Source organism: Thunnus thynnus, chromosome 4, assembly GCF_963924715.1.
Source record: "Thunnus thynnus chromosome 4, fThuThy2.1, whole genome shotgun sequence".
Lineage (NCBI taxonomy): Eukaryota > Metazoa > Chordata > Actinopteri > Scombriformes > Scombridae > Thunnus > Thunnus thynnus.
Genome location: NC_089520.1, coordinates 30,668,822 through 30,688,734, shown reverse-complemented (window position 1 = coordinate 30,688,734; position 19,913 = coordinate 30,668,822). Strand labels below are relative to the sequence as shown.

Here is a 19,913-nt window from a genome sequence, read left to right as displayed (position 1 = left end):
TGTGTGAATAAAATTTTAACTTAAACATTTTTTATGTACTGTAGGACGTCCCTTATAAACTGACCCATTTATTACCTCAAATATGGTTTTCAAAGAGGTCTTAAAACATAAAAACAGGTATGAGCGAGGAAACCCATTTCTATTTTTGTAAATGTTTCCTTTGTGAAATTAAACAACAGCACTTTGTGAGTGAGCTGAGCACTGGGACGCTGTGAACCCCAAGTGCTTCTGTAAAGAACTGTAAACGACTCTTATCTGTATCTTAATTGACTTCATCTTTCATTCTGCCTGCAATAATATCAAACATGGCAACGATGAAACACGAGGTCTAATCGTCATGTCATCACCCTTGTTTTGATCAACGAAAAAACATGTTTGCTGTGAAATCACATGACAGCCAGGAAAGATGAGCAAACCTCCAAAGGTAACTAAATATATCACGCACGTAAAATGCACAAGCTATTCTGATTCATCACAAGCATGAGATTGGAAGAGCAAAGAGACATTACAATGAGTAATGGAAGAAAAAGAACACTGGAACATGTTGTTTACCTGCAGAAGATATGATAAAAATGTGCACAAGCCTGGAAAACATGCAGGAATCTGGCTTATCAGGTAAACTGTAGTATATTATCAGAAGCAAAATATTGATCATATTTTTCTTGTATCTTTCTTGATAAACATTCCTTAAAACACTGCCAAAAAGAGAGATATCTGACATGTTTTAGCATCAACCGCATGTAATACAGTCACAATGCTGTACCATAACTTTATGGAATCTCGTTCATCTTTGAACAGTCAATGTTTTCTTAATTTCTCTGTCAACAGTCAGGAGCACAAAGTTACACGATATTTTATACAACTACAAAAATCTAGGTTATGAGTTAATGAAGGATAAAACGTCTTCACATTAAAACAAAGGGAAGGGTAAGGAATGATTTGATGTTCTTTGGTTCATTTCCCATTTTAACTGAAAAATCTTAAATACTAAGAATGTGGCCACACTAGTGACTCAGTGATGCTACTTAGGCACAACGGTGCTTTGAGCTAAATGCTAACATGCTCACAATGACAATTTTAGCATTCTGATGTTTAACAGGTATAATTTTTTACCATGTTCTCCATTTAGTGAACATAGTAAACATTCTAATATTAGCAAATGTATAATATTAGCATGCCAACACTTTAGCTGAGGCTGATGGGAATATCATTGGTTTTGCAGGTATTTGATCAGTAAACAAAGTTTTAAAATTACAGGGTGTAAAGTAGTGTAGCTCAAATTGTCATGGAAGGTGGTAGGTAGACAGACTCAGGAGACATCTTGATTTCACCAAGGTGAATATTTATTTACAGTGCTCTCCATTACACGTGTAACTCAGGCAAAATAACGACAAACAAACAAAAAAATACAAGGAAAATAACTCAGAAAATTAACTTATAATAAAACAAACAAAAGGCACGTCTTTTGGCAGCTCAGCCTGAACTCTGCTTCCCAGGAGCCAAAACCCCAGTTGACTATATAGAATGTTCAATTCACACCTAGACTGCTTCATCATAACAATAAGGGGACCTACACAGTAACCTTAATACAAGGAAAACATGCAAAAATCACTGAGTTACATAATCATGACCTCCACCATGTTTTGTCACGATGAGTTAATGTCTATATTAGTATTGTATTTGTCTTTGTGACTGACTCTGAGGAGATGCAGACCATTAGTGTACAATGACAAATCTGAAATGCAAAATAAAGGAACATAATGTCTTTGTAAGTGTGTTAATATGCACATTAGTCTGTCTGCAGCCTTTCGTCAATGAAATTCAAAAAACAGCAACAAGATCTGTGGCTTTTAAGAAACTCCATATGAAAAAGAGAGAAAAGGAAAAAAAAAACATGTTTGACTTAAAAGTCAAAGAAGAAAGTATTATTTGAAAGTTCAGTTTCCCCATTAACTCTGAGTGACCTTCACAATAGACTGAAACTGTGCAGTGGCACCGTGATAATCTGTGGCCGAGCCTTCGTGCTGCTGATGCTTCTGTCTTTGAGACATTTCTTTGCACTTTGACTAAAAGGTCAGGACCAGCAATAAGGCAACAAGTACCCTGTCAGCAAGAGGAACGAGTGTGTCATCTAACCTTCCCCTTAACCAGACAGAAGCCTGGCAGGAATGGGACTTCCTTTCAAAAATGACACCGAAATGACACGACTATGTTCTGCTAGAATAAAGGAAATCCGTTTGTTATAATTGTCAGTTGTTACAAATGGATCCAGAAGCGTAATTTATTCACTTGCCAATAAAGAAGCATGATTTTTCTGTGTGGAGCATTGATTTTTGCTTTTCACCCTCATTTGAAAACATTACTGTCTCACCTTTGTACATTTTTTCCATCAGATGAATGCAAAATACGGGCCAACTCTTTGAATGCCAAAGACACATCTAACTACGCATTTGACCCTTGCATGGTCTTGTTAGCTTCAAAGGCCCCTTTCCTTGTGTTTTGTTTATGGCCTAGCGGAGCCATAACTCACAGCGGTCCGTCCTCCCACAGCTCGTCCCTCTCTGCACAACTATTCTCACAGCAGTTTCCTGGGTCAGATCGCATGAACCTCTATGGCTCCCTTTCCCCAGATTTATTGGTTGACAGCTAATTTTTCCATTGTACACATTCCAAATTATAGGCTTCGGCCAACAGGATGGCTGCAACAGAACAAGGAAGGAGAGGAAAAGAGAAAGAGAGGGAAAGACATGCTGTCATTCCTCTGTACCACCACATCTCCCACTGGATCCACAGGATTTATCTCACCCTTGTGCAGAGCGTATCAGTGCTCATGTTCAAAGAGTCTGTGCAGAGTGCGGTGCTTGATAACACCTACATCATTAAGTGTTAAGTACAGCACTGTCACAACAGGACGACTGGATGAATGTAGAAAAACCACAGCCAGCAAAAAACGAGCAGATCGAAGTTTAGTTACAGACGCTGCACACTGTCTATATATATGCTCAAAATGTTCAGAGGCTCTGCCATAGCGTGGATAACTTTTTGATTGTTAGCTTCGGAAAGCCAATAAAAATTGGATGAGGGGGACCCCTGTCCAAATGTCATGACTTTTCACTGTTTGTCTGAGCAGCACTTTTAAAGAGGAAGTGAATGAGGTTACATCTTCTAGTAATCATTCCCATCGACAGTAAAAATCAGTATATTGGCAATGTCACGGTGTTTCCAAAGCATATTTGCATTTCCTTGCAGAGCTGGAGACAGAGAAGATTACACAGTAATTTTTGTAGTGTTAAAGTAACACTTAAAGAGTTCAATTTAATACTACTCCCGAGTGTATTTGGTCCCATTTGGAATTGATGTTAAATTGACACATGCCCTAATGCTAAACTAACTCTAAATACAGTAAAAAAAATCACTTACACTGTATAGTGTTATTTAAACTTAACACTACAGATTAAATAACTGGAGAGTGTAAATATTACTCTCTCTAATGTTGATAATTTACTCTTCTGCGATAACAAATCAGCTGTGATTGAGTTAAATCCCAATGCTCATTAACACTGCATTGAGTTATTAAAAGTTAACATTTGAGGGTCAAATAACTCTACTTTTGTAGTGATTTAGTGGCATCTAATCAGTGTATAATCACCTGAAAATAATAATCGTTGTGTTTTTGGTACCTTAGAATGAGCCCTTTATATCTACATAGGGAGCAGCTCCTCTTCCATGGAGCCTGTTATGTTGCACCACCACGTTTCTACAGTAGCCCAGAACAGACAAACCAAACTCTGGCTCTAGAGAGGACCTTTCATGTTTTTCGTGAGTTTCACAACCACCGTAGGTTCTCCTACACGCTTGGAAGTGGAGGCGGAGGGGGAGGGGTATTCAGTTGGTTGCAATATGCAACCTCACCGCTAGATGCCACACACTAAATCTTGCCATGCTAAATCCTACTACTACAAGATAATGCATTTAACAACTTTGGGCTAAATCCACAGAAGGATTGCATGGCTTTTGATGCTGCTAAACGGGTGCAAATGAGACAATAAGATAGTGTGTGATTCACAAAGCACCCACAAAGGGTGAAATGCACCACAAACTGCACTGCCAAGCAAATAGCATCATGGTGCGCCTGTTCCATTTGCATGTATGTAAATTAGATAATATTCATACATTCTGTGCAAAATTGGCCCCTTTCTATGCAAATAAGCCTCATTGCAAAAACAGTCTGATTCACAGCACCAGCACTGATTGCCACATATAATTAGGGCGGAGTTATTGGCATCTTCAGATAGTTGGTGTTAACTGCATGCACTCTCTCTCTCTCTCTGTCTCCTCAAATCTTCAAGCTTGTGAGGCTTGATATTGAATTGATTGATATTGAATTGATATTGAATTATATTAAGAGCGAAATCTACAGTCCGACATTGGAGGGATCAAGTGGGGTTGTGGGCTTATATTGGATTTGAAAATAAAAATAACTCATCCATACAGCAGCCCCTTACTGTATGGATTCATCCATTTAGTAAGGGGCTGCTTTATTACAAACAATTCCACCATATAAACCTGAATCTGTGTGTAACAGCTGCACTGTAGATGTGTAGCAAAACATAGAACATTTATTACCATCAGATCCTGACCGATCCGGTGTTAATGAAGTTACTGCTGCTATGTCACGTGCGTAAATGCGCACAGCCTCTTTCTCAGTTTGGAGACACATTTATCATTTCAGCTGCTGTGTGATGCTTCAGCCAGCTGTGACACACAGCCAGCTTTGGGCAACAAACAGGACACCCGTACTGATGTTTCTTCAAAATCCTGGATACATTCAGTGACACCTGCACAACATTATTGTAAGATTCAAGCATTAATCTAACACATTTTAGACCTGCCTGAGTCACATTAATAGCTGTATTTTGACATTTGACATTTCAGTAGATTATGTTATAGATGCGAAATACTAGAGAAGTAAATGAAGCAAAATACATGAAAGTTGGTTTGTGTTTGTGGAAGGGTCTGTGTGTGCACACCTCTGTTAAAGTCATGCAATTTGAGGCTTTTGTGCTCTCTGCAGTTTTCATTATGGACCAATCTGTGTGCTGAAATATGGAGAAAAGCCTGAAACACTGGAAACAGCTCAGCTCACTCAATCAAACACAAAACAATGGCAAATGGAAAATCAGCTGCAAAAATGAAAGCCATGGCGATTTTAGTGGGTGGCCTGGGGCCACGGCCACCCACTAAAATCTCATTGGCCACCCGTGTGGCCAACCCAGATATGATAGGTCATTGGTCAAGTTCATCAACACAATAAGGCGGGACAAACACAAGTCAATCAATGAACTGATTGAATCAATGACAGCTGATCAGCTGATAAAGGGCCAGTTTGCCATTTCCATTCCATGGATGTAAAAATGTAAAATTAAACTGTTGCTTAAAGAAAAAATGTGCTGAAATTTGAGTCTAATTATGAAAAAAAAACTAAGTTTGATCAAATGAACATTATCCTCTAACATTTATACAGTATATAAGCTCCATCCACCAGTTTAAAGACAGAAACATGTGCGAGCCAGAGATACGTTGTGTGTACTTGTGGTCAAACTGTTTGTGTGTATAGTCTGGCGGGGCTTTTATTGACCATTAGCATTTATTAATATCTCTGGAGAGCATGAGGTAAGGCTGAAGTTCACATATTTAGCCAGGCTTGCTTCTTACAGTTTAGATGTCAACCTCGTAATATTTACAGTCTCCATCTCGCTTGTTCATTTATAATGTATGTGCCATGACGTATCACTCGTAATTCAAGTCCTGTGCACATAATATGCTGGTCTCCAGACCTCTCACCTATGTGAGTAACTCTTATTTTCTGCCTATCGATTTAAAATATTACAAGCAGCTCTAAATGTGACAAGAGGTCTATTGTTGCAGTGAATGAACTGTGCTTATGACACACATTTTTTTCTGGCCTCCAACAGCAGCAGTTCTCAACCATCCATAGCATGTTCTCACAAGCTACATTTCAACTTAATGTTCTCCCAACCAAAAGTCAAATCAATACAGTTTAAGTGGCCATCTTAAACGATTCAATTTCATTTGCCTGGTTTTCAAGGCCTCAAATAAATAAATGTTAATTGTGCTTAATGTAAGGAGTTGGAGTGAGCGGTTCAGTGAGTTACTCATTTATTTATACCTTTATGCTGTCAGACACACTCGAACCACAGACCTGAAGACTTGCTATATGTCAGCGTTTGCTTGGACAGGCAGGAGCAGCTCTGACAGGGCTGACTCTCCTGTGTGCCTCTCAAATGTGGCCTAACAATCCATTATCATCATCATAAAGCATCGAAGCAAGCTGCCTCCTCAGCGGCAGGATGCACATATACAATCACACTCAACCGCAGTATCACCACATACACACGCAATTGCTGTAATTGCACCTTTATTAGTCTCCCATTCACACTTTTTACAACCCGGTGCAAAGAGCAGGTTGCATCTCTCGAAAATGGCCTCTAAAAGCATCAGGCTGTTATAGACAAGACTGTCCAGTGCCATTAGACTGAGTGGCTGGTGGGGGCAGGCAGGCCCTGTGCTGCCAACATGTTGGATAAAGTCAATTAGTGCACTTCATTAGAGTGTAGTAAACTTACAGACAGGCCAAAACCTGATGAACACAGGTCATGTTTCTTACTTTAGATGGATATTTTAATACGGATGTGAATAAATTTACTGTGGACACTGCTGACATATCAGCAATGAAAAAGCTTTGAGAAATTCATTTTTTTGATCTTGTAGCGGGGTTAAGTGGGGATGGATGGGGGAATAAGCTGGAAGTTGAAGGTTCAGACAGATTTGAGAAAAAAGAATACTGAATACTGTCTAAGTCTTCTCTCCAGACTTGACTTTAAAAAGACAAATAGTCAGTTAGTTTTCTTCAGAGTTTCCAGTAAAAAAAAAATCACAACAGTGTCAACAATCAGTGGAAATGTTCTCCATCTAGCTTCCAGCGTCTTGCTGCACTGTGGGAATAAAAGTAGGTCTGTCTGGTTGAGATGTGCAGCAAACTCTGAGGCTGTGGTGGTTCATTGTGTGACTGAAGAGCTAGCGGTGGAACGGTGGAGATGATGCAGTGTAGTACACCGACCAGAAATAGGGGAAAAACCTGCTATCATTTACCTAGTTGCATATAAACATAAACATCTGGTTGTCACACATTTTCCTGCAATTTAACAATGACAAAATAGTCATTCCTGTTATCGGTGCTGAGGTTCTAAGAGGAGATATGTTTACATCCAGTCTCTCTGTGCCTGGAAAGTACCACAGAGGGAATCACTGACATTAATTTCCAGAGTTGTGTCATCAGCATAACAAAAATAGCCTTTTACTTACAATCAACGATGACTCAGTAATACATACTTTCTTTTTTGAATGCATCAAAAGATAAGTAATTTTCTGGGCACTTTTGCTTTTAGCAAACATTACTCACACAGGAAATAGTGCACTTGCTGAGGACTATTTTCAGCAGTATTTACGTCAGCAGGATGTTGTATGTGGGATGGAAAATAAATGGTTGTTGTTGTGTGTTCATGATTCATTGCTTCTTTTGGTCTTTTCTTTAGATTTACTGATAATAAGAAACATATAGAATATCACCAGATTTATCCTTTAAGGTGTCAGTGTGCTTCAAACGGAGTGCTTGTCAGATCGTCTTCATACGAACTAGTTTGTTTCAAGAAAGGCCTGATATGATCTGATTTAATGATTTTGATCACATTAATAGAACTGATCTTGACCTTCATATCAAATATCAGTCTCTTAAAGGTGCCCTGTGGAGTTTTCTTGCAAACAATCAAAAGTTATCTTTACATTCACTGTTACTCACCGAAACTTACTGTGTGTATCACTGTGATCTACAAATGTGTTGAATCAATTTCCTTTCTCATAAAACATTTGCAAAACTTAAATCCTGCATTTTTTACATCCATGTTTACTGGCTTTCCCTCTTCTTTTCTGCCTTTATTGGTGCATTGCTGTGTTCCATGGTGCATTACAGCCACTTGTAGATCAGTGGAATAGTGTGAAATGATTGGCAGGACTGTGTATCGCGTCACCTGTGTACACATGCATGTGATTGTGTGTCCTTGTACGAATGGAAGCTGCAAACAAAATGGGAGCCCACTCATGAAAAACAGCAGTCAAAAACTCCACAGGGACCACCTGGGTATGGTTGAAACCAACTAGTTCATATAAAGTGTCATCTGACAGTCTGACAGCAAAAGTGTTTCCATACTGTAGGTTTAGTTGCTAACAGGCGCCCTCAGGAGCTAAATGCCACTGTTAGCTGTGAAACTTTACCAGTTCATGAGAGATATACTCAAGATACCGTAGATTGTTAAACTCAGCACTCAGCACAAATTCCCAAATCAGTTTGTCTTCTGTATGAACATGTTAATTGAAATGCTGGATATGATACATTTTACAGTGCTAAACTGGTGAAGCAGACAAGCTGCATTGTCAGAATGTGTGGTTGAGGGTTCAGATGCTGTTTAACGATCTGCCAAGCACTTTGTTTCAGGCATACTGACACCACCAGGTCATCTGGCACAAGCCTTCTGGTTGTTCCAAAGTTTAAATCATAAATTGGTTGAACTGCTTAGTCCATGCATTCATGTGTATATATAAAGTGCACATTTAATGTGTTTTCCTTCAGTGTGAGGCACATTGTATTTCTGCTGGAATTAAAGATGTGAAATAAATAATTTGTTCTTGCTTGCTTTATTTTGTCTACTGTACAGTATTTTTATGTCTTTGAGGCCAAGATGCATTTCATGGAAACATAAGGTTAAGTGCTTCTGTAGGAGTCTTTTAACACTAACCTGATTTTCCCAGCCAGGCTTGCAGCCAGCATTTTATTGCCAACCATAAATGTCACCACTTTATGTAATGTGTAATGTCTCAGAATTTCCCAACTTGGCATATTTGAGGGGACCTGAAGCTGTTCTGAAAGAGGACGCTGATAGGCAGTGACACTGACACAAATAGACCGGCTGAATCAAAGCAGTCTTCCACTTACTGTCTCTCTTTCTCTGCGATGATGCCATACTGATAGAGAAGTGGAAATTCAAACAGTAGCCACCTGAGGTCGGTGCCTGCTGGGCGTGCCGCCCCCACACTGAGCCGCATAAAAAATCCACTCCTCAAAGCCACTGGAGCCTGGACATCAAGATAATTGAATCTCTACCTATTTCCACTGACCATTTCAGAGCATTACATAGTATTTCTCACTGTCCCCACTTTGCCAGAGCGGTCCTTGTGAAGTCTGTCTGGAGGCCTCCTGCGGTGGAGCCTTCCTGCTGCCTCCATTTTTAGGTTTGTTTGGTATTTTTGAAAGGGGGGAAATAATATTTTTTTCCCCCAGATTTTTCTAGTCTGCCAACACACTGAACAGCCTCCCACCCACTGCTGGTGTTTGCCAGTTTGTCAGAGTAGTTCAGAATGTTTGACCCTGCTGTGTGCCAAATAATGAAACTTGACATTGACACCAACCCTCATCTGACCCTGGACCTGCTCACACCTGAACTTTTCTAACAGAAACACTAACAAATATATTGTGTCTATAAAGAAAATTTGTTAGCTCATTATTTCATGCCTTGGAATTTACCACAAGACAAGAAGAAGCTAGTATTTACAAGCTGCATACTCTAGATCATGCTGATAAAAGCTTTTTTTTTTCACCCCACGAGAAACGAGACACGTGGGAGTTGAGCTGATGTCTGTGGTTTTTGAAGGAGTGTGACAAATTTGTCAGAGCCTCTGCCGAGCACTAGCAGAAACTATCATTCTGACTGGCATGTGGACAATAAAGAAAAAGATTGTTAAGTAAATTCATTCACATTCATTCAGTCCTCTTCCCGAAGACAAAATTAGACAAGCGAGGGTTCATCCTGCGGACAGTGCCGGATGGAGCTGAGGGAGGTCATGATGTCTGTGTGTGCTTTTTCAGGTGATTCAAGGCAGTGTGTAAGGAGGCATACTGAATGTGTCTCAGGCTGCGCTCACTGGCAGCCGGAGGACTCCCTCTGCATTCTGATTTCAGGGCAGACGAAGCATGTTTGGTCTGTCTCGGAAACTAAACAGTACCCTCTATTGGATGACACGGAGATTGCGTGTGGCGCTGCCTGACCCCGTCAAGAGGACTGCGCTCCATCTGTGAACTTTCAATCCTCTTGAACCACTTCATATGCTGAAATGTCACAACTGATGCGGTAAAATACTAACTCCTTATGTTATAATGACTTTCTTTAAACTTGATATATTCTTTCTTTTAATCCTGTCAGTGTCACCGAGTGTGTCTAACACCAAAGTGCTTGATGACTCCAGACAATTAGTGTGATTTGGTATGCGCTACTGCTGACCACAGATCCGTTTAAAAGCCCTTCTCTTGAGGCAGGTGGTGAAGCATGAAACTCAAGTATAACTACATGCAGCTGCCCGGTGATTTTTAAGTGTAGTCCAGAGGCCCCTCGGGGTCCACGAGGGGGCTCCAGGGGGGTCACCGGCGAAATGAAGGAGAGTTTAATTTCATAGTTATTTTAGTGACTTGTTTGATCAAAGGCTTCACTCTGCTCACCACAGCTCCTACCCAAGCCACTTTATAGACTTTTCTAATTACATATCTACCAACAATATGTACTTGCAGTGAGACCATTTATGGGATGTTGGGGAAGAGTAAAAACATTTATATCTAAAGCTTTTGAATAGTTTTGATAAATTAGGAATGCAAAGTAGAGTGATTCCTGCAGTGTATTTTCTTTTTTAATACATATATTAAATTTTATTTGATATTTTGCTTCCCGGAGAGGCCAGAGGCAGCTTTTCTCATTGCAGAGCCAACAACTGGCGAGTGTATTCACCTCTCTGATATTTTATTACCAACTAATGGAGTCCTGCTCCCCAAGGCTGCAGGCAAAGAAAACAGCACAGATATAATTTAAGGCCCAAAGCAAATTCTGCAAGCGCAGTAATGACACATATATTGAGGAGTAACTAAGACATAAAACTGTGTATAAACTGTGATGCAAGTGCGAAGAGTCAACTGGCTATTTTTGCAAGCCACAGATGTCTGAGTGTGTGAAACCACGCTGCTCTCTCTATCATCTGCCGTTCGTGAAGCGGGGTCAGATTAAAAATCATTTGGTGTCAAGCTGCTTTTAATATCCCTCCTGACCTGGCATTTGTTTCCCTGGAGACAAGTCTTCAAAGCCCACCATTTCAACAGCGCTGCATGGATTGACACTGTCCACTTTTTATTTCCTCAGAGAGCCTGAGCAAATTTCAGTCGATCAAAAGACACCAGTGAGGGGCGATATTGTAAGATGACCTAGAGGGACACCTTTTGGACATGAAAAGTCATCTTTATTTAACAGGCAAAGGGTCACTCCTCTGGATATTTTGATTGTGACCAGAGCCCCATAACAGCTGGTGAGCTTCTGTGGAAGGAGTTTGCCAAACACATCTTAATGCATCCTTTGCTCTTTGTCATGTGACACAGAGAGGGAGAAGACAACAGTGGTGCTAATGGGTTCCACACAGTCAAGAAAAACTCCCAACAAAAACAAAACATAAATGAATGTCTTTTTTATACAAATCATGGCTTTAACTACACCTAATTTTACTGCATCTGATGTCTTTTGTGGCTCCATTGCTACCTGGGGAAATTACATGAGGATTAAACACAGCATAATGAGGCTCATGAAGCTCATCCTCATCATCATATTCACATCAGTGCCATGGTTCCCAATAGGTACAGCAGATATTTTGATCATGGCTGCGTTCTGTTAATGATTATGTTATTAAAATGAACAGAGCTGTTGTTAATGTCGTAAGTTACACCTGTGCTTTTCCTGCTTATATGTAAGTGCACATATCATGTAAAACACTTTGTTTCACCATGATCCAGGATGTTGACGGCAGACATTACGAACAACAGTAACGCACACAGTGAACTGAATCCATGAGATGCTGCGTGCAAGTAAGTAAGACCACCACGCATAAAAATCTTAACATTTATTGCTGTTTCTGAATACCGCATTGAAGGCAAAAGCATTCAGAGTATACACAGAAATTATACAATTATATATGGTTTCACAAAGGCAGTGAACACATACTGTATTACAATCTACAAAAATCTACTTTACAGAAATTTAAAATTCTAAATATCAAAAAGTACAGCTGCAGAAACAGGTGCAGAACTGGAACCAGAAACTGCTCTGGATATCGGTTGGTGAGACAACATGGTGACATCACAATACAAAGAAAGCAGAAGTCATCTTTGTACTTACAGCTGGTTTTGGAAACTACAAATGGCAGACGAAACAAAAACATACTCCAAAATAACTCATTGAATTGAAATGATCATATAAATTATGGTGGTTTTATGCATCCAAAATATATCATTTTACAGAGGACGCCTCTACAAGGTAGCGAGTTATAGTATTGTTGAGTGGGATTGGTAGTGTATCATTCCAAAAATATGGTTAAAAATCATATAAGGACACAATGGAAAGAAATAGTCTCCCATCTCACAAGGATGGAGGAATAAATTTTAAAAACAAAGCATGTTCTCAACAGCCTGGTGGAACTTGGTGGAGTAACAACATAGTGGTGCTGGGGTGTTAGGCTCAGGTCTTTGCTCGACTAAAGCACAAGTGCTTCAGTGAGAAACAAATGTTGGTAGTAGTTCGTATCTTGAACTATTTTATAAATAAAGAGTGGCTGTTATGGCTCAGTTCTGACCCTGGTAGCGTGGTACAAATAACCACAGGGCTTAAAGGGTACAAAACTACCAATCCTGTCATGTCTAAATGAAGCGAGTGGCATAACAAAAGAACCAGACCACCACAGCATCCAAACAACCCCAACGAACACAAAAAAAACAAAGAAAAGAAATGCAGCCGAGAAACTGAAGGCTGCTGAAACCAACCCCTCTTCAGAGAAACTTAAAAACAGAGGATAAGAAGATCAATAAAATATTCCAGTTAAAAAAAAACAAAAAAACAAAACAAAACAAAAAAAAACTTCAAATAAAATTTCATTTGTATGCCCACATCAATGCCAGGTAGCCATTTTGGAGGAGTGTCCAAAAGCGGGACGAGGCGTTCGTCTTGTGTATGAGGTGCAGTTATCCTCACTCCCAGTGACAGTCAAGCTGCATTCAAGGACAAGCTGGTTTATGGTCACACGTGCCTTCAGTCTAGTCCTGCTCCATGGGCTCCTCAGTGGTCCCAGTGTTCAAGGTGGCACTATCCATGGCGCCCTCTGTAGGAGGTTCAGTTGTACTGCTGGAGGGAGCGACAGCTACGTCTTCTCTGGCCACTTCCGCACTCTCCTCTATGCTACAGCTGCTACCACTGCTGCTACTGCTGCTGCTGCTGCTGCTGCTGCTGCTCACTGGGTCACTGTTGCTCTCCTCGCTGTCCCTGCTGGTCTCTGGGCTCTCTACGACGCATGCAGGTGCCTGCTGTTCTGTCTGATCCATGTCACTGCCCTCCTCCTGGGAGCCGCACGGCACCTCCCTCTCGTCCTGCTCCGCCTCCTGGCCTGAGCCCGCACATGCTTCGCCCTGCGTGCTGCTGGTTGGTTCTGTAGTGAACAAGTGGGGAAAAAAAACAAACAAACAAACAAAAAAAATTGTTAAACACACCACAGTAGGTTTTAGCCCCTTTTCAGTCTGTAAAATTACCCAAATCTTTCCAGCCAATTTCAGACAGATGAATGACTGGTTTGCTTGAATTCTTGTCAGGCAGCAAACGTCAAGACGGATCACACACCACTACTTAATTTGTCATGTTAGAAAATGGACTCAGTGATCCCTTTCATTATAGCAGCTTCTCTGCTATCATCTGCTAGATTCAATGTATTTTACATCACTCTTAAGTCAAAAATATCAAGGATAATATTGATAAGACTGATGAGTAATAACTTAACTTAACTTATCTTTGTCTAAGTGTGAAGACGGCCCACATTAGGCTTTATCTCACCCTGGCTAGCTGAACCTGATAACATTTTTACACAACTCGATTCGCTCCCAATACAATGTCAACTGCAACTGGTCAAACATATTAATGTGAACGTAAATCATGTCTGCCCCTACCATCTAACTTCCTCCATCTCACACAGACACCATTAGAAAGATATTGGGAAAGGCATTACCAATCTTCTGTGCTGGTCTTATGACCATTTCCCACAGCTGATTTAATCATAGCTGACTCAAGTGTGTTTCACAGGGCAAAAATCATACTGAACTTTAGCACTAAGCTGTATGTTAAAACACTAAAAGCATCATTTGATACGAGCCTGTACTCAGAATTTGACAGGCCAGTCAAACTTTAAGTGCGCAACAGCCAAACAGACTGGTGACATCGTCTGTGTGAAATGTCACCGTGACAATCACAAAATGCCATTAAGTAACAACTTGTCCCTTGATTCAGATCAAAGAAAACTAGCAGAGTTGTAATTGCTTAAAAATGCAATGCATCTTTTTCCAAACAATCTGTTTTCTGTTTAGTTAGAGCACTGTCAACCACACTGCCATTGCAATGCCTGTAGAGACATCTAAGCTCTCTGGCAGTGAATATAACAATGTGGAACTAGGTGGCAGCAATAACAAAGATAGCTTGAAGTAAGCTTAAAAACAAAGCAGAATTATATGCTATTATTCAAATCATAAAGAGAACAAGCATAAAACAACATGTCTACAGTCTGCACTGGATTCACATTACAATATAAACCACTTTACCAGTCAACACATACATGTCATTTTACACTATCTTGCTTTCTAGAGGGAGATGAATGATCATGTAAACAGATCAACAATTTTGCAGCCTGAATAGTGATGAACTGTCATCGCCGACACACTATCAGGCACACTGTCACAGATGGCATGCCCAAACACATTTTCCATGCAAACAAGGGCGTGTGTGCTGAGCTACAGTACCTTGAGTGGCTGTCCCTTGGGGAAGTTTTGACGTATGTTTACTAACTGGGGAAATAATTAAAGAGCCTCTTAGCTACTGAAAGATCTTCTTACACACACGCACATGTTCCTATCTAACCGTGCTTTTTGCAAATGTTTCCCCCTTTGTCCATACTGGACATTTGAGCATTTCTGCTTTGTGGAGGGTCATTTGTCAGCATTTATAAACTCTTTGAGAGATGATCTTCAGCTCCACCAATGAACATGACTTTGAACATAACCCTTTCATCTTATCTGCTATGGATAATGCAAAAACCACACAGAGCATGTTAAAAAAACAAAAAAACATACCTTGGTCTTCCACAGCAGCGGCACTGCTGGAGGCTTCATTCTCCTTGCTGCAACCGACCTTCTCCTCCTCTTCCTCTTGGACCATGGCTTCGGCTTCTGCCTCTTTTGAGAGGCAGGTGGCGTGTAAAGGCCTCACTGTGTCCACCTCTTGCTCCTCCTCTTCATCCTCCTCGTCTTCCTCCTCCTCCTCGCTGAACTTAAGTCTCTTCACGTCTTGCTGCTCAGCCTCCATGTCCTCTTCTTCATCTTCGTGTTTGTTCTTCAAGGAGCTCCCCAGGGAACCTCCTGACGCTGAAACCTCGCTGACAAACAAACAAAAGATAGAAACAGGAGATACAGATGTTATTCAAGTGTTTGTTTTTTGTTTGTTTTTTTATGTTGAAGACGGAGAATAGATTTTCCAGTGTGTTATATCTTGTGACATACCTGGAGTCTTTGTCGCCCTCTTGCTCTGTGTTGAGGTCTTTGTTGTCTGTGCTGTCTGGCAGGCCATTTGCTGCTAGTGAGTTGGCCAGAGACAACTTCGGTCGGTTCAGTGGCCGGGGAGTTCCTGGACCGTTCACTTTCCTGACAAAAAGCAGACACAAGAGAAAAAGCGTAAAGCATTACGCATAATGACAATTATACAGAACTTTGTTAAAGTACGTGAACTTTAGGATCAATGACTGAATCTGTCGCCAACACAACCTCTCTGTAAAAGCAGATGTGTTCCCAGGAAGCATCACTCCATTCACTCTATTGACGGCACTGCATCCATTTTTCCTGCATACACAAAAAGAAACCACACACATCAGAACTCTTAATCTATTAGAAAACAACCTACAAACCTCCATGTTTAGAAATTTTTCGAGTGTTTGACACAGAACTTACTCTGAGGTTGGATGAACACAGCTTACCACCATTACATTCTAGAGATGGAAACAAGAATAGCCTAATGAGTGAAAAGTGTCAAGTTAACAACTTAAGAAAGGAAAAATAAACACACTGATTAGGACTTACCTTCTCCACACCCCGAAGAAACTTATCCGTTCCTGTGTAGTTCCTCTTGGGTTCTGTGAGCAACTCACACAAGCGCTGGATCGTAAATGGGATTCTGAAATAAGGAAAAGAGCAGTTCACTCTACATGCAGTGAGTGTTGTGTACTAAGGGACAACTCCTGACTATCTAGACCGATGAATAGATCTGTAACATAAACTCAATCAAATACTGATCCTTTCTTCACGGTGTTTTGTCCACCTCAGCCTGCTAGTGTTGCAAAGCCACAAAAATGTGACAAATTACTCTGAAGCCTAAACTGGAAAAATACAGATTCACTAAGCTTTGACACAAGCAAATCTGTTCTAAAATCTCTGTCGTGTTAACAAAGAACAGTGTACAAAACATTCAGGTAGAAACTTTTTTGTTGCTCAGCACTGACAGTCGCTTCCGCTGGTTAAAATGGCAAACGCCGCCAGCAGTCAGTTGCTGGTTTGTGTGCTCTCTGCAGCAGGTGTCTGTACTCAGCTTAAGGCCGTATTCAGACCAGATCAGGCGGTGCGACCCACCGCCGCAGGGTCGAGCAGAGGTGTGTGTGGGGCTGTGGGTGTGTTTATCTGTGCTCTAGAACTTAACCACTGTGAAACAATCTGAAAATAACATTTAATTGATCTGATTCACCAGCTTCTCTTCGTTCATTCTCCAGCTTGCTCGACCACAGCTGCGCTCTCTCTCTCTCTCGCACGCTCTCTCATCTTTTTATTTTAAAAAACTCATTTTAGAGTTTTGAAACCGACAGCAAAGTCTTTACTTACTACTTTACTTTTAACTTTTAAGACAAACTTCATCCCCTCGTCCTAGTAACACCTTTTTACTCCCTCATGGCAGAGTTTACAGCTCTGACCAGTCTGATCTCCGGCTGTGATTGGCCACCTTTCAGCTGCAGTGACGTCAGGTTGCGTTTCTCCAAAAGTTGACTCTTGCTCAACTTTCTGGCTGCAGTCCTGTGCAGTGCCGCTGCGGCCAAAACGCCCACAGCTGAAAACACCCGCAGCTGAAATGCACTACCCTCGTTCAAATGAATGGGAGGACTGATGTTTTTGCCGCACCACCTGATTTGGTCTGAATACAGCCCAAGATCATTTGAAGGGAGGGAAGGGAAAAAACTCCACTCTATACCACCACTGTACAAGCGAGTGGACTGAGTGTTTCTGCAGTCCCAACAGCTCTAACAGTGTCAGAACTCTTCTCTCTAGCTGATCATGTCACATACATTTCAGGAATTGCTTTCTGCCAGTTTAACTTTCATTGATATCATATCAATAATTTAATGCTGATCAATTCAATAGTTCTGAACCAGGAACTCCAATATGTGGATGAAGTAGCTCATAACTATGTGAAAGACCATAAACACAGTGGTTGCACCGCACTAATATTCTCCTTTTCTGTAATGCGACAAGGAGAAATAGCTTTCCAAGTTACCTGAACGTAACTCTAGTTCTATAAGTTCATGTGCGACCCATCGTCACTTAATATCACAAACTTACTGGGGGGAATATAATTATAGCATGATCATCAATACACACATCTAGTGTTGTCTTATAACTGCTCAGCTAAATCAAAACTAGCCACTTTAATCAAGTGGGACTAAGTAATCCCAGGGAGAAAAAGTCTTGTCTCTGTCGAAAACAAAAAAACAAACAAACAAACAAAAAAAGAATAGAAAAAGATAAACAAATATATACAAATCTGATGAATGTATCCTAGTAGTCGGTCCTGATCGCACAATTTGAGACACGACTGAGTCACTATGCTACGATGACAAAATCTAACAATAATATAGCATTTTGCAGAAATATCGTATGATTAGGTTAATCGTTAACTGCCAAGAATATTTTTGACCGGTTACACATGTCAGTCTGTAGGTTAATTTGCATACACACTCCGTTAACAGCTAGACAACTGTGAGTTCAAAACATCAGCTAGCCAAGACATACACAGCCTGGCTTCTCCGTGCTTTCAACCAGCCTACCATTGTCAGTGAAATGGACTACTTCAGCTGGGTACCTACCCATTATATCCCTTCACAATCTTCAGGATTCTCTCCTTCATGTCTTCAAATGGAATTGACTCGACATTGGGATTTGCAGGGCCTCTTTGCTCAGGTGCTGAGGCTCTGAAGTCATCCATCACCTTCTCCAGTTTAAACAGGAAGTAGTTCTTAAATTGAGACCACTGGACCCTAGAGGAAAATGGTACAAAAAAAAGGTTCATCATTAACACATCACACGTTTATAATACAGGAAAATGTGGACAAAGGCATGCTAAGGTTGGATGGTGCATATTCTATGGTGAGATTTAATTCATGAAGAGACATGGCAAAACCGTTACACTTGGATCGAAGAAAATAAATGAATTCTGTGAACTCTATCTAAAAATTATTCCTGGACAGCACATCTACAAAAGCTATGAATACATTTTTTACCAACTTTAGATCTTCTATAGGAAATTACAAATGTGTGTTTGTGTGGTAGGGAGGAGGATTTTATCAGGCATGAAATGTTCACTTACATGGTCTCCCCTGTCTTGGCAATATGACATAGAAACTGCTCCAGAAGAGGAGATGCCTCCTTCTTTGTTTTCTTGTCAAAATCTGACGAGATAAAAACAAAACAGTTAGTGAATAAACGTGGATTTACATCAACTAACAGCACGATCAGAGATGAAGAAGCTTTGATTGAACGTAACGTTAGCTTAACCCACACTTCCACTAGCTCTGCTATAAAGTACGGATGCCTTTACAACCTGCCTTCTTTAACCAATTGAATTACACTTGTTGGCAGGTCTCTGAAGACACTTTGGCGGAAGACTATCACATTGTCTAATTAGCGTTAGCTATTTACATAACGTAGCGCTAATGGCTGGATGCTATCAATCCAGCTAGGTCGCTCGCTAGCTACAACTAGCTTAAGTTTAGCGCTCTGGCTAGCATGTTGCAGCAGCATAGCCGGCAAACAGTCGCCGGTGACACCGACCAGTTACTTTATCCAAGCCAAAAGTATCAGCGAACAAGTTGTCAAATACATAAGAGAAATGCGCACAACTTCTGAAGTAATGATAATGAAAAGCATCATATTTCGTTTCGCTATCTTGCCTGGTTAATGCATTAAGAAGACAGCTAGCTAACCATTTCCGTGAAACCACTAGTAATGTTAGCGTTAGCTATCGACATTAGCTTGTGAGCTATAATCAGTTTATTTTTTATAATTTAACTATAACGGAAGCACATACATAGCACACGATCTCAATGAACACAAAAACTATCGAAATAAGCTGAATTGACCTCTGAGCGCCTCTTGAAGCGAGTCAATTTCCATCACGTCGTCGCCCTCCGTCAGTCCGGTGGATGTAAGAAGCAGACTGGCGGCTAGCAGCTGCTGCTAAGCTCCGGTGTCACAGGCGGAGAGGAGGGAGCATTTTAATATGGCGCCGTGAGGTCACTGCCTGTTCAGCAGCAGACAACAGAAGACAAGGCACTAAAGAGCAGACCTACAACATGATGAACCTCAAATTTTCAGTTATGAGGAATTTCTCAGCTCTAAAACCTTTCCTGTC

The 19,913-nt window shown here is 40.7% G+C and overlaps 1 protein-coding gene across 1 annotated transcript; it reads right to left on the bottom strand.

Moving 5' to 3' along the window:
- Positions 1-12,048: 12,048 nt before the first annotated feature.
- Positions 12,049-19,889, bottom strand: ppp4r2b (protein phosphatase 4, regulatory subunit 2b). The gene is made up of 9 exons (XM_067588304.1): positions 19,642-19,889; positions 18,870-18,951; positions 18,370-18,540; positions 16,322-16,415; positions 16,193-16,230; positions 16,010-16,084; positions 15,749-15,889; positions 15,323-15,624; positions 12,049-13,638 (listed from the first exon to the last, which is right to left on the bottom strand). Exons 1-9 carry the CDS (start codon positions 19,673-19,675, stop codon positions 13,250-13,252), a joined length of 1,326 nt encoding a protein of 441 aa, XP_067444405.1. The 5' UTR covers positions 19,676-19,889; the 3' UTR covers positions 12,049-13,249.
- Positions 19,890-19,913: the final 24 nt, after the last annotated feature.

Bases quoted from the DNA above. Each gene is read 5' to 3' on its own strand.
- ppp4r2b (XM_067588304.1), bottom strand. From the start codon at position 19,675: ATGGAAATTGACTCGCTTCAAGAGGCGCTCAGAG. The intron at 16,231-16,321 runs GTAAGTCCTAAT...TTCCATCTCTAG, and splicing joins TTCTTCGGGGTGTGGAGAAG to AATGTAATGGTGGTAAGCTG. The intron at 15,890-16,009 runs GTTGTGTTGGCG...GCTTTTTGTCAG, and splicing joins ACATCTGCTTTTACAGAGAG to GAAAGTGAACGGTCCAGGAA.